Source organism: Petaurus breviceps, unplaced genomic scaffold, assembly GCF_028583685.1.
Source record: "Petaurus breviceps papuanus isolate PSGF00001 unplaced genomic scaffold, PetGlider_PUasm1.0 90330, whole genome shotgun sequence".
NCBI lineage: Eukaryota > Metazoa > Chordata > Mammalia > Diprotodontia > Petauridae > Petaurus > Petaurus breviceps.
In genome coordinates, this window is record NW_027187219.1 from 1,439,588 (window position 1) to 1,454,626 (window position 15,039).

Consider the following 15,039-nt stretch of genomic DNA (forward strand, 5'->3'; position numbering starts at 1 on the left):
CTCCTCTCTCTCCCTCCCTCTCTGTCTCTCTCCCTCCTCTCTCTCTCCCTCTCTCCTCTCTCTCTCTCCCTCCTCTCTCTCTCTGTCTGTCTCTCCCTATCTCCTCTCTCTCTCTGTCTGTCTCTCCCTATCTCCTCTCTCTCTATGTCTCTCTCCTTCCTCTCTCTCTCTGTCTCTCTCCCTCCTCTCTCTCTCTCTCTCTGTCTCCCTCCTCTCTCTCTGTGTCTATCTCCTCTCTCTCGCTCCCTCTCTGTCTCTCTCCCTCCTCTCTCTCTCTGTCTCTCTTCCTCCCTCTCTCTCCCTCCTCTCCCTCCCTCTCTCTGTCTCTCTATCTCCGTCTCTCTCTCTCCCTCCTCTCCCTCCCTCTGTCTCTCCCTCATCTCGGGTTTCTCTACCCCACAGAAGTAGCGGAGAGCCGCCGGCTCTGAAATTCTGGGCACCTGTACGTTTGGTCTGAGCAGCTCCTGCTGGAAGCCTCCCTTCCCTCTGCCAAGGAAGGCGCAGCCCCGAACACGCGCCCCCCGCCCTTGGGGAGCCGGGTCAAGGTTACGGCCGCCCCAGACCCCGGCCCCGGGGCAGCCAGGCCTGGGGCACGCGCTGTCCGCAGCCGCCCTGGCCCCGGGCTCCTCCGAGCCTTGGGGTGGGGGGGCCCGGGGGGCAGCCGGCCGTCATCTGAGCCGCAGCCCGAGGCTCCGGAAAGTCGGAGGGAAGCCCCCAGACCCCAGGGCCTCCCAAAGTTACAGAGCGGGGCCCCAGGATAGAGACTCCCCAAAGTTACAGCGCAGCCCCTCCCGGTCTCCTAAGACTACAGAGAGAGTCCTCCAAAGTTACAGAGGAGCCCCCCGAGGCTACAAAGAGACTTCCTTAAAGTTACAGAGGGAGCCCCTCATGGTCCCAGGGGAGGCTCTTTAGGGCTCCAGAGGCACCCCCAAGTCTACAGAAGACCCCTCCCCCAAGCCCCAGGGCAGCCTCCCCGACCCCCCGGTCTCCTCAGGCCGGGGCGTCGGTCGGTAGGTGTAACGGGAGTAACGGGCCCGGCCCCTCCCGCTCCCCCCACCCAAGTCCTCCCCGGGCGGGGGTCCCCCCTTCCCTATGCCCCCCCTCCCCCCCCTCTTCCCGGGGGGCCACTTCCGGTGGCCCGCGCTCACCTCGTAGCGAAACATCGTCGGGGGGAGGGGGAAGGGAGAAGGGGGGGAGGAGGCGGAGCGGGAGGGGGATGGGGGAGGGAGGCGTGGGGAGGGGGGGGAGACGCGTCCGACGCCCCGGGCTCCTCCGCGCGCGCCCGCCACTCCTCCGCCGGCTCGCGACCCCTAGCCGCCGCCGTACGCCGCTTGCGTGCCAGCGTGCGAGGGGCGTGCGCAGGCGCGCTGCACAATACCGCGGAGAATTCGAGGGCAGGGGGAGGGGGGAGAGGAAGGGCCCTTCCCTGCTGGTGCGGCTGCGCAGGGACGGATCTGGCGCTCGGGAGTCCTCTGCGGTCGGTGGCAAATAAGTCCCAGAGCTCCGTTCTGCCCCTGCGCGGGGCGGCCCCCTCCCCTTCTCCCCCGCCTGGCCCCGGGCTATGTTCCCCAGTGCCAGCGCAGGCTCCACGTCTGGGGCGTGGCGGGCACTGTCACGAGGTGTCTGTCCACGGGAGAAGACCTTGTGACTATCACCAGATAGCGGCCCTCGAGGGAGACTCGGAGACCGGCGTCCCTGCCTCCCCTGACCTTGAGCGTCCTGGCCCGGCCCGCAGACCCCCCCCCCCCCCCGGGCCCCCCCCCCGCCGCCCTCCGCGGTCCGTAGGAGGGAGGCGGCGGGGGGTGGTCTCCGCAGCCCCTCTCCGCCCCCGGCGCCCCATTCCGGACCGGGTGTCTGTCCGTGCACGAGCACTGCCCGAGCCCGGCCGGCGCGGGAACCCGAGTCTGCAGCCCCGGGAGACGGCCGTGCCGAGGGGCGCAGGGTTTGCCTGGGGAGTCCCGGAACGGGGCGGGCGGGAGCCACCCCCCGCCGATTCCCTACTTCGGACCGCGGACCGCGGCGCGGGGGCGCCCCGGGGGAGGGGGGCTAGCAGTGCGGGAGGGAAGGAGCCGGAGCTTAGCACAGGGCCTGCGTGGCACAGTGTAGGAGCCTGATAGATGCGTCCTCCCTCCCCCCCGCCTCTCTCTTCCTTCTTCCCAACCTCCTTTCCTTCCTTCCCCTCTCCCAGCCTCCCTTTCTCTCTTCTTTCTTCCTTTCCTCCCCCCTTCCTTCTCTCTCTCTCTCTCTCTCTCTCTCTCTCTCTCTCTCTCTCTCTCTCTCTCTCCTGTTTTCACTTTAGTAGCAGGGTAAAGCACAAGCCTAGATAACTAGATTTCTCAGTGTTAAATGATAACTGCATCAGAAGGGCATATGACCACCGTTTTTCTGGCGCTAATAAGAATTGCTAGCATTTCTCTGGTGCTTTAAAGCTTGCCAGCGATGCGCTAGGGGTCACACAACAATGCCGGTGACACAGCTGGGACTGGTACCTGGCCCCTGACTCTCCAGTCCAACCTCCCTCCCCTGTACCCCGCTTCCTTCCAGTAATCATGTGTATATACCCGTGTAGAATGTATATATGTGTGCATATGTGTGTATGTGTCACTTGCTGGCCTTGGTCACTGCCTCTGTTTGTAAAAGGAGAGGTGTGTGCTACCAGATCTCCAAGGCCCCTTCCAGGTCTAAATCCAATGGTTCTTTGGCATGAAGGTTACCTCCTTGCTATGCAGCCTGTCCCAGGAGTCTTGGTGCAGGTCTATATTTTAATAGATTAAACTGTGCTAAGACTTTTGGGACACTATATATAGATCTGGGCTCAACTAGGTAGAACAGTAGATAGAATGCCTGGTCTGGAGTCAGGAAGACCTAAGTTCAAACCCAGCCTCAGACACTTACTAGCTGTGTGACCCTGGACAAGTCATGTAACCCTGTTTGTCTCAGTTTCCACATCTGCCAAATGAGCTGGAGAAGGAAATGGTGAACTGATGAGTTCAGGGTGCACCCCAAGAATGTTGGGGTACCACCTAAAATGATGAGGAATAGATGCATGGTCCCTATTGTCCTGAAAGAATTCACTTGGACAGTCTTCAAGTTAAAGAAAGTAATTTATTGGGGGTAATCACTCAAGCAGACCTGCTCCCCACTCTAAGTGGGAGGCAGAGCATAGGTGACAGGCCTTACTCCTCTAAGGGAGCAGAGAAGCCCTGTTTCCCATAGAAGGCAAAGGTGGTTATTAGGGTAGATCTACAGACTATAGATCTATATATAGATTTTCCTATATATGAACACTCATATAATGTATATATGTATATAATAATTACATATAATATATACAAATGCATGTATATATGTATACATATAAACCTGTTTGTATCCTTCATTTTATGCACTTAATTTTGTGGCTGTTATTTCTTCTATAGTGTCCATTCAGCCTATATGCAAAATCCCCCTCCCATACCTCCTCACACATAGAATCATAGAATTTAAGATAGACACTTCCACAGGAACCAGCTAGTCCAACCTGGAAGGATCATAGGACTAAAGATTTCAGGCTAGAAGATACCTGAAAGGCCTTTGAGTCCACCTCCTGCTCACATAAGGAAACCTAAGTAGAGAGAGATCAAAAATCCTCATAGGATTGCAGAGCCACTAAGTGTCTGAGGCAGGACCTGAACTCAGGTCCTCCCAGTTCCAAGTCTCATGCCCCATCAATTAAACCATGCTGCCTGTTGAAAGGTCCACTCTACTATGCCTGAAAGTCTTTGGTGGAAAATACCTGATGAGGGGGAACTAAACACATCCCAGGGAGGCAACTCATCCCACTTGGGATCAGCTGTTCTTGTTAGGACATTTTTCCTGACATCAAGTCTCAGTTGACCTGTTTGCAGCTTCCACTAGACTTTGCTCCTGGTTCTGTCCTCTGGGCTCAAACTGATCCAGTCTAATTGCTCTTCACATGGTTGTGAAGCCAATTCATAATCCTGAACAGTTCTGAAGCCAATTCTATGATTATCTGCCCAAGTCTCTGGGTCTTCTCCATAAGAAGAACATGACACATTCTATCCAATGCTTTGTTAAAATTTAACAACTCTTCCCACAGCCTTCCCCTGGTATCTGATGTTAAGTGACTCTATCAAAAAAAAAAAAAAAAAAGGAAATAAGCGAAGTCATCCTGATGAAGTCATGCTGGTGCTTAATAATAATTGCTTCCCTTTCTGGATGTTTGCTCCCTCCTTTATGGCATCTAGCTCCAACCTGGATTCACCCTCTACCCTTGTCGTTCAATTCCATGTGCTAGGGTTACAAAAACAAAATGAAACAGCTCTTTAGATTTTTTTCAGGAGAGACAATGTACCCAATACATAAGCTACATAAACTATATACATAGTAAACACAATGTAATTTTTTTTCAGAGGATAAACAAGTAGGTGGGGGGGGGATCAAGAAAGGCTTCATGTAGGAGGTGGCATTTGAACTGAGTTTACTTCAAGGATTACATATGCCCCTCAAGGTCCTCAAGTTCATCTCTTAAGGCCAAGTGTGACCTTGAGGTAGCAGGTTCCCCACCCCTCACCAATTCATCATATGCATGTATGTGTGTGTGTGTGTGTGTGTGTAGTTTGTACATACCGTGTTTCCCCGATAATAAGACACTGTCTTATTAATTTTTTTTTTGGACAGAAAAACACCAGAGGGCTTATTTTCAGGGGAGGGCTTATTTTAATGAACATTGACAGCAATTTTAATAAACAGGTAAATGTGAACAAAAAAATGTACCTTTATTCAATAAGCAAATCACTGGGGAAGAACAGGATGACGCGCTCACTGCTGCACTCTGATTGGATGCAGCTCGGAGCACGGTGTGCGTTTCGGGGGGGGGGGGACGGTGCATACAGAGGGTAATAGTGCAGGGGATCACCTTCACTACAGTAGCAATCTCAATAGGGCTTATTTTAGGGGGAGGGCTTATTTTAGAGGAATCTTACACAGTAAGGGGAGGGCTTATTTTCGGGATAGGTCTTATTATCGGGGAAACATGGTAGTTGTTTGCATGTTTGTGTCCCCCCATTAAAATGAGAGCTCCTTGAGAGCAGGGACTTGTTTTTTAGTAGCTTCTGAGTTTAGAACAGTTCTTGGTACATAGTAAGTGCTTAATCAATGCTTGTTGACTTGTTGAAGGAAACAAAAGGTACTAAGAGGCAGAGGAGAGGTGAGGGGAATCCAGGCAGGGGGTGCCAGTCATGCAAAGGCACAGAGGTGGGAGATAGAATAAAGGCAGTGGGTTCCCCATTATTGAGTATGTATAGGTACAGACTGAATGGTTGTGTTATGTCAATGTTGTAAAAGTGATTTCTGTTTGAAGATCAGTGGAGACAAGATATCCTTTAAGGATCTTTTAATTTCTGAGATTCTGTGTGAGTTCTGTTTCAGCTACTGACAGCTTTGGGAATCTGGGTAAGCCATCTCATCTCTCTAGGCCTTTTTACTTATCTGTAAAGTGGGGGACTAGGTAAGTAAGTGTCCCAATAGGTTAAGGCATTGGACTTAAAGTCAAGAGGACCTGAAATGAAATCTGGTCTCAGATGCTTTCTTTTTCCTTTTTTCCTTCCTTCCTTCCTTCCTTCCTTCCTTCCTTCCTTCCTTCCTTCCTTCCTTCCTTCCTTCCTTCCTTCCTTCCTTCCTTCCTTCCTTCCTTCCTTCCTTTGCTTTTGGGAGGGGGAAAGGCAGGGCAATTGGGGTTGAGTGACTTGCCAAGGTCACATGGCTAGGAAATGTTAAGCGTCTGAGGCTGGATTTGAACTCAGGTCCTCCTGACTTCAGGGCTGGTGCTCCATTCACTGCACCACCTAGCTGCCCCCAGATACTTTCTATCTGTGTAATCCTGGACAAGTCACTTGACCTCTATATGACTCAGTTTCCTCATCTGTAAAAGAGGAAAACAATAGCATTTGCCTCCAAGGGTTATTGAAAGGATCAAATCAGATACTTGCAAAGTACTTTGCAAAACCTAAAGTGCTATATAAATGACACATAGTATTATTATTATTATTGACAAAATGATTTCTTGAGTCCCATATTGCATGATTATACTGGAATGAGACCGGAAGTTGCCTGTGGGCTCCATTTGTCTACAGAACTACCATGTCAAGAGACCTAGAAGAAGGCTGTGACCTTCTCTGAACTTCTTGGAAGAGCTGACTGACATTTTTTCTTTTTGGAGGGGGGAAGGTAGGGCAATTGGGGTTAAGTGACTTGCCCAAGGTCACACGGCTAGTTTTTTGTGTTAAGTGTATGAGGCCGGATTTGAACTCAGGTCCTCCTGACTCCAGGGTCAGTGCTCTATTCACTGTGCCACCTAGTCGCCCCAGACTATTAAATTTTTAGTGTGAGCATTTTCACCATTGAAATGGGCAAACTACACATCAGGGTCTGACTTAATTGTTTTGCAGATTATCACTCTAGATTTAAGGAAATAATGGATAAAATGTTCATACAGATTAAAATTAAAAGTGTGTTCTGTGAACTTTGTTGTTGTTGGAGAGCAGGTTGACATTTATCAGTATAGTCCTGAGTATATAGCCCTGGAGGATTTGGGGGAGAACATAGAGGAAAAACCGCACTGAGGGAGAAGACTTTGATGAGTTTTATGAGTTACAGATAGTGCCCACCTCAGTGAGATCCTAAGTCTATCTAAGGTTGGAAGCATTGAAATAAAAATTAGAAAACCTGCGCTAATCATTGATATCTAAAGAGTTTGTTTCAACCCTGGGGCCAGTCCTGGGTTCCAGAGAGTCTCTGGACAGACAAGCCATCAGAAAGCCAGGCTGGAATTGAGTTTTTCTATAGTTCTCCATCTCCATACCCAACTTTAGACTCCCCAAGCAACTCAGAGACACAGAATTAATGAGATTTCATCATCAGAGGGAACCTCAGAGGCCAGTCTAGTCCAGCCCCCTACCTTGACATGCATGCCCTCTAAACACTCCCAAGTCATATTCCTCCAACTTTGGCTGAAAACTTTAGTGAAAGGGAACCCACAGTCAATTTTGTAAAACAATAGAACTTAGGAGCTCTTTAGAGAGCTTAGATCATAGAGAGCAAGAACAATTACTTAAAATGGGAAATTACCCACTGGTAGGATGCAGCAAACTTTCCTCCTCCTTCTCCTACCCCAGTACACAGCTGAGGGTTATCATCAAACTTAATGGATTCCTAGTTCTAACTTTGCTTTTGACTGCAAGGCATCATTGTGGTTGCTGCTGCTGCTATTGTTTATTTGCCTCTCAGCCACTTTCCTTCACTGTGCCTAGTTAAAATAACAAGAAAACTACTGTTTTCCCAAAGGCTTTTGGACTTTGGTTTTCCCATGGGCTGCCAAGAAACTGAGGTGCCTTCATTACCCTCTGGCATGGTTTGTGGTGGGATCGTCTTAACCACCTCTGAGCTCCAGTATTCCCTGACTGATTACCTTGAAATAAGAACTAGGGGCCTCCAGGGAGATAATGTGGCCTGTGCTTTGAGTAAAACACTTTGAATCACATTTAAATGATTTAAAAGCCTCTGCTGAAACCTGGGGTCAAACCTGGACAAAACACATCTCTGGAGAGGGCTCCAACCTGCCATTTTGGAATTCTTCTGCAGAGCTAATAAGAAATCAGCATTGTATCCACTGAATCGCTTAGCCCCTCTTGTGTTGGCAGAGCCAGGTCATCAGAATCCAGAAAATCTAAATCAATACGCTATTGACAGACCTGTTCAAGCATTTAGGACATAAAACCCCTAAGTTAGTAACTTCTATTTCTCTAGGCACAGTTGGAGGTAAAGAAGGACAACCTTTGGGAAAATTATGAAGGAAACAAGGGGTCTCTCAACTCCTCTGTGAGTCTCTTTCCTGGCTTCTGATCTCAGGACTCTAAAACTTTTTCACCTTCTCTTTCCTATTAAAGGATGTAAGTCATTTACACTTTAGTGTGAATAAATGTGACTTCATACTCTTGCTGTTTTAAACCTTGACAATGAATGAAAGGGCTGATATTTACTCGTAGTACTCTAGAACACTGGTGTCAAAATAAAATAGAAATGGGCCACTAATACTGTGTAATGTTCTCTGGCTGCATATAGACTTAATTTTAAAATATAATGTTATTTATGTTTTATTATGTTTTTATTTGTTTTGTCAAATATTTTCCACTTCCATTTTAATCTGGTTTGGCTGGACTGGGGAGTTTACTGGCCAGGTTTTATACCTCTGCTTAGAAGTGAGCATTTCCTAGTTGCTTTATTATAGCGTAAGTAGAATGAGCAAGACTTTTGTCATTTGAATTCAAATAAATCCAAAAGACAAGTGTATTAAGCACCTGCTATGTGCCAGGTAATATGGGAGGTGCTGGGATACAAAGATAAAATCATAAATGCTTGGACGCTCCAAGAACTTACATTCTGTGTAAGCTTACTTTGCTTGGCCCATGGTATATGCTTCATAAAAGCTTTCCATTTATTCTTCTGAGAAGAGAAACAACTCATACCTAATAAAATATAAAATAACAGCAAAGTCAATACAGAGTAATTATCCATGAGGCAGAGAAGGACACTCACATCTGGGGGTGGGGAGGATCAGGACAAATCTCTTGGAGAAGTCGAGCTGAACTTCAAAGGACTCTAGAGATCCCAACAAGGGGATGTGAGGAGGAAGGGCGTTCCAAGCATGAGCACGGAGTGTGGGAAATGGAGGAATAGCCAAGAATTCAGTTTGGCTGGAATGTATGGGGAGTAATGTAGAATTAGTCTAGAAAGCAAGTTTGGAGCTAGATTGTAAAGGGCTATAAATGCTAAATAGAGTTTGCATTTTAGCTTAGTAATAGGGAGCCACTCTAACTCTCTGGAGTAAGGGAGTGACCTGCTCAGACTTGAGGCCTAGGAATATCAATTTAGCATCTGTGTTTAGGATGGATAGGAAAGGGGAGAGACTTGAGGCAGGTGGCCAGAGCCCAGGTGGGAGATAGTGAGAACCTAAACTGGGATGGTGGACATGTAAGTGGAGAGAAGTGAAAAGATGTTAGAGCTAAATTCCATCTGTGACCTTTTCTCACCAAGTGACCCTGGGCAAGTTACTTGACCTCATTGAGCCTTCATTTTCTCCTCTGTAAAAAGGAATGATAACACTGGTGCTCCCTACTTCACAGGGCTGTGGAGAGGAAAGTGCACAGGTACCTATAATACAAGGTAGTGTGATGCTAAAAAGGGCCAAAAGACATAACTTCTGGGTAATTTAATCATTTTATTAATAAATGCCAGCATTTTAATAAGAGGATGATCATTTGGCTGTCTCTCTTAGATCAAAGACCTCTCACAGTGCTGGGCTCACAGTTTATATGCCCATTGGAAGAGGAATGTTCCTGTGGGTACCAATCAAGTCTGATTAGTTAACAGTGAGAAAATGAATATTATAACGAGAGAGTGGGCTATATTACAATGAGGGTCTTGGAGTACTTGTCTTGGGTCACCCAAATCTTGGGTCAAAGAAACTTAGCAATTTCCATGTCACCTGTCAGACAAAAGGGAGAATCAGCACTTCCCGCAGACGTATCTGAGCAAACACAATCAGCAGGAATGAACCCATTAGCCCAAACTTAGAATTTCTTTTACTGTCTGATTAGACCTTGGCCTGGTGAGCAAATCTTTAAGAGAGATTTCCCACATTGACTGGTTTCTGGATGAGGAAGTAGAAGGGGGGGGGGGAATCATCATAATACAATAATTAGTTATATATAAGAGAGAAATGATCACTTCTCACAGCAGAGAATAAAGGCAGGTGTGAGGAAGTCATCAAAGTGTCCTGTCATCTGCCACAATTCTTGGGTGAGGAATCCCTTTTTCACTGACTGATAAGGAAATTGAAATACAAAGCCACTGAGGAAGGTGGGGTCTATCTATTGTGTTTTAACTGTGTGGAAGTTCTGGAGTTCTATGTAGGCCTTATGTAAATAGAAATTTCCTGACAGATTGAAGTGCCCAAAGTGGATCAGGCTGTCTAAACAGATGAGTTTCCCATCACCGGATACCTTCAAGATATCTTCAAGGCTTAGGTGGGCATTCATGGGAGATATTAGAGGGCATTGTTGTTCAGGGAATGGATGGCCTCTGAGCACCTTGGGCATTTGATGACTCTGTGCCTTTCTACATACGTTCTGTGGGAAACGATGGGAGGAATTTTGTTTCCACTTAATTAAAAGTGCTCCTATCTTTGAGTGATATGGGTCAGAGGTGATTGGTTCTAATCAGAGCTGTGATCTATCAGGGCCAGGCTTCTGATCAGGTAGGGGGTTAGAGGCTTGTATGCATGCTTGATGAGCTGTCAGAGAGGAGCATGACCATGAGCAGTTCAGGAGGTTGCAGAAGAGGAAACTGAGGCAAATAGGGTTAAGTGACTTGCCCAGGATCACACAGCAAGGAAGTATCTGAGGGCAGATTGGAACTCATGAAGATGAGTCTTCTTGATTCCAAATCCAGTGCTTTATCCACTATGCCAGAGACTTACATTGCCCCTTAAGAGAAAGTGCTTAATATACACATACGCTATCACATTACAGCGTCACTAAAACCCTGAGAGATAGGTACTAGAGACATTATTATCTCTATTAAGATATGAGGAAAATGAAACTCAGAGAAGTTACATGAGCATAACTTTTAAGTGTAAGAGGCAAGATTTGAACTCAGGTCTGCCTGACTCCAGTCTCAGAAAACTATCCACTGTACTACACCTACTCTTTGTGAATTATTTTTTAAAGGAGAAAGAACTGAATATATTTCTAGATTGTGAGGAATGGAGCTAAGAGATGGGGGGAAGGGGGAAGAGAAAGAGGGGGAGAGAGAAGGGAGGGGAGAGAGAGACAGAGAGAGGGAGACAGAGGCAGAAATAGAATAAGTGATAAGGAGGTGAAAGCAGGTTCTGACAAAAGATCACTGCAGTCTGGGGAAACTTTCTGATGCAAACTCAACGTTTGCAAAGCTGTGCTTGTCATCTCATTCCTCTTCCCCCTTCTCAAAGCTGCCTCTTTCTACTTCCTGTCCAAGTACTGAGGATGCCACTATTGATACTCTTCCCATTGCCATTCTTGAGACTCCAGACTTTCTTTTCAAGTTCCAGACTTGCAAAGGAAGCTTCAATCATTAAGAGAGATTAGTTATACTAGTAAAGGGAGAGTAAGCCCAGGGAGGTGTAATACACATAGGAAATAAAATAACAACTTCTTCCATTCCCTCTCCCTCTTGCCCCAGAGTTGACCAGTAACAATTTTTGGTGCTTTTACCTTTGAAATATTTCTCATTTGAGAGGCAGTGGAACATCAGAAGATTTAGGTCTGAATCCTGACTCTACCACTTACTACCCATGGGACTTTAGGAGATATGTTTCATTACACTCTATTTCCTTTTCTGTAAAATGAGAGATGGGACCAGGTAACTCCTAAAGGTTCCTAAATCCCAGATCTCTGGATCTTTCCTTTTCATTCTCACTATTGTCACCTCAATTTAGGCATTTAGCTCAGGGCGACTAAACAAGAGATGTCAAACTTCAGGCCCTCCTCACAAAACTCCGTATTGTGTAAGAACCCCTTTAAAATGTAACTGGGAGGGGCAGCTAGGTGGCACAGTGAATTGAGCACTGGTGCTGGAGCCAGGAGGACCTGAGTTCAAATTTGGCCTCAGATGGCTTAACATTTACTAGCTGTGTGACCTCAGGCAAGTCACTTAACCCCAATTGCCCTGCCTTCCCCCTCCCAAAAGCAAAAAAAAAAGCACACAAAAAAAGTAACTGGGAAATGTTTAACAAAATTTTAAAAATACATTATAACATAGATACTCTTAATTTGTGGTTTTCTAAGTAAATAACCGATGAAGGGGTTGGGGTGGGGGTGGCAACTGTTCTTTTTGAGGTAGATAACTGCCTTGGGCTATGTTACAAACTCTGGCATTAGATTAATAAGGGGGGGGGGCAGATTAGGTCAGATTAGGCTAGTACCTAGGAAGAGTCAGCATCAGGGAGGGACCATTGGAATGCATTAGGTAGTCTCTTTGATGTAATAGAGGTAAAATGTAACTTGGTTAATTAGCAGTGTGGAAGGCAGCTGATTGATTACCAGCTGACTGAAACTGACCTAGTCTTGGTTTCCAAACCCATGAATTGCCTGAGGCTGACCAAAAGGCACAGCCCATCTAGCCTCTGACTATCTTGTAAAAAGGGTACTCGACTCTGGGATTCTTTAAATTTCTCTTTGGAGTCTAGGTAATTATGCAAAACAACTAACACAAATTGGGCCACTCAGAGAATTGCACCCCTTTCCCTCTGTCCTAACATTCCATAAGAACCCATAACATTCCAATCCTCTCCTTGGGCACCCTAGCACTTGCTGGTGCCTAACACCCCAAGCTGCAACTCTCCTGCTTCCATTAAGGATCCTAGTTTTTGCTACTTTGGTAAGATTCTTTATTTCAGGTTTACATCAGTCTTACAAAAATTGTTTTATGTTTTCATGAGGCTTTGATATTAGCCTTTTATGTAACTGTACTAATAGTCATAAATACACTATCTCCTATTAAAATAACTCTGTAAATGCACACTCTGATTCTCTTATACTTATCATTTCTTTTTGTGTTTGAATAAATGACCTATCCTTTACCTGATTCATATTGGGCATCTCTTGCTTCCTACCTTATGGAAAGGAAGTAAAACCCTGGACAAGAGCAAAAAGAATTATCCTCGGAGTGACCAGGGGTACTTGAGTAGAGAACCAGTAAATATGAGAATGGGGAGCTTACTTCTCCTACTGACAGGTCAGGTCTCCCTAGAGTGGTACCTGGACTGAAGGAAGTGGCTGAAGGAAGCCAGGGTTCCACCCAAGAGAGGCAAAGACAACTAGGGGCCCAGGTCTCCAGAATCCTCACTGAGGCCTCCTTTTATAATGCCCCAGCTGATTCCTTCAATAAGATAGGACACCAGCCCCAGTGGGGCTTAGATTTACATGCCTTGGTATGTACTAGGTGGAAAAATTTAAGACAATTGCAATCTTTTTCATAAGACATCCCCTGGCTCTCCCTGAAAATAAGCCCTTGCTTCCCTGCTGAGGATCATAGGGGCTGCTTGGCTAGGCTGGGGAAAGGAAAGAATCTGCCCCCCCCCCCCCCCCCCCCACACACACACACACATTCCCCTGCCTTTTTTGTGAAGCTGCAGAGAATTGGTGTTCTAGGGTCACAGGCTGCCTTCAGAATGGGTCCCCCCTCCCTAATGATAGTTTTCACTAAGGCACAGGCATGCCTTGTAAAACAGGACACAAAGTAACCCTCAGTTTCTTTCTGCATGGCAGCAAGAAGATAAACAGAGTTGGCTGGAGGCAAGAGGGCCAGGTCCAGACATCTGCCTATTGTGGCTTTCCCCTCCTCTTCCTCAGTGATATCACCCACTAACTTACAGACTCTTTAAGGTAGCCCTGGTCACTCTGAGGATAATTCCCTTTTTTGCTCTTTTCCAGGGTTTTACTTCCTTCCCAAGAGGTAGGAAGTACGTCTGTTAATTTTTAACGCAGTGAAGACGAAGAGCAGCTTTTGGAAGTCAGAGGATCTGGGTTGAGATCTCAGTCTTTCTAGGGTTTTCATATGAACAAAAACACATATATAGCAGCACTTTTTATAGTGGCAAAGAACTTAAGAAATGAGAGGGTCACCACCAATTGGGGAATGACTGACTCAATTAGGGTATATTGATTTACTGAAAGACTTGTGGTTGTTCAGTCATTTCATTCAGTCAGTGTGTCTGACTCTTTGTAACCACATTTGAGGTTTTCTCAGAAAAGATACTAGTGTGGTTTGCCATTTCCTTCTCCAGCTCATTTTGTGGCAGACAGGGGTAAGTGACTTACCCAGGCTCATACAGCTAGTGTCTGAGACCAGATTTGAATTCAGACCTACCTCACTCCAGGCCTGGTGCTCTATCCATGGTAATACCTGATGTAGGGAATGGCAATAGGTTTTACAGGGGCTCTAATGGATGACCAGAGTCCCTGAGTCTAGAAGGAATTCAGTAGGCCCAAGCAATCTTGAAGTCAGGATTGTAAAAGTTTATTGTTATGCTTTACAGCTGGCAGGGATTCTTAGGGAACCTGCAAATTTAAAGGAGACACAGGTATAGTTTTAAGGAATTAAGACAGCAAATCAGATGTCAATTATGCTAGCTAGGTGAGTAAGGGTGGGATTAGGGAGGAGTTAAGGAGTAGTCATTGCTTAAAAGAACATGCACTTTTAATGTCAACTGTGCAAGCATATTACCCATAATTCACTGGGAAATAGCCCAAGAGGGGGCTACCTGGAGGAGTGGTTTTAGGCTTGAAATGTCACTAAGTCAGCTACCGGTCAAGGCTGACTGAGAAGTGCCTAGTCTGCCACCCATCAGTGTCATGTTTGACAAGATGGATGTTAGGAACTAAGGCTAATAGAGACTCAGTATGTGTATAATTGGCTAAGGAGTTAACCTATAGATAGTGCATTGAAGGATTCATAGATGCAGCTGGCCATTATACTAAAAGGAGATAACATTTGCCTAAGCTAAAATGTTTATAGATTGTTTAGTGAAGGATTCATAGGTATAGCTTGTTATTGTTCCAAGCAGAAATAAACAGTTCATGAGTTGTTGCTGGGCAGTGTGCTGTCAGGGGGAAGGGGCTGAGTTAATGCTCTGAGGCTGGGTGGAGGGGGGGAAGGTGGAATGTGATTTTACAGACTGGTTTTACAAATTGATTTTACAAACATAGACACTCCAAGCACCCCTTCACTACCTAGCTGTCCCTTAATGGAATACTTACTAGACTATAAGAAATGATGAAAAAGCTGCCTTCAAAGAAACTTTAAAAGACTTGCATGAACTGATGCAGAATGAAGCAAGCATAAATGAGAAAACAATTTATACAATAGTAAAGTTGTAAATACAAGAAACTTGGAAAAATGAACCATGATTTTAGAGGACTGATGCCACCTATCTGGTGACAG

At 46.3% G+C, this 15,039-nt stretch overlaps 1 protein-coding gene across 1 annotated transcript in view; it reads right to left on the reverse strand.

Moving 5' to 3' along the window:
* The window catches only part of PATL1 (PAT1 homolog 1, processing body mRNA decay factor), a 39,412-nt gene extending 38,227 nt beyond the window's left edge, over nt 1–1,185 (reverse strand). Inside the window, exon 1 of the mRNA XM_069108063.1 lies at nt 1,149–1,185. Coding sequence (XP_068964164.1) covers nt 1,149–1,163 — 15 coding nt within the window. The 5' untranslated portion in view covers nt 1,164–1,185. The remainder of the gene's footprint in view (nt 1–1,148) is intronic.
* Nucleotides 1,186–15,039: the final 13,854 nt, after the last annotated feature.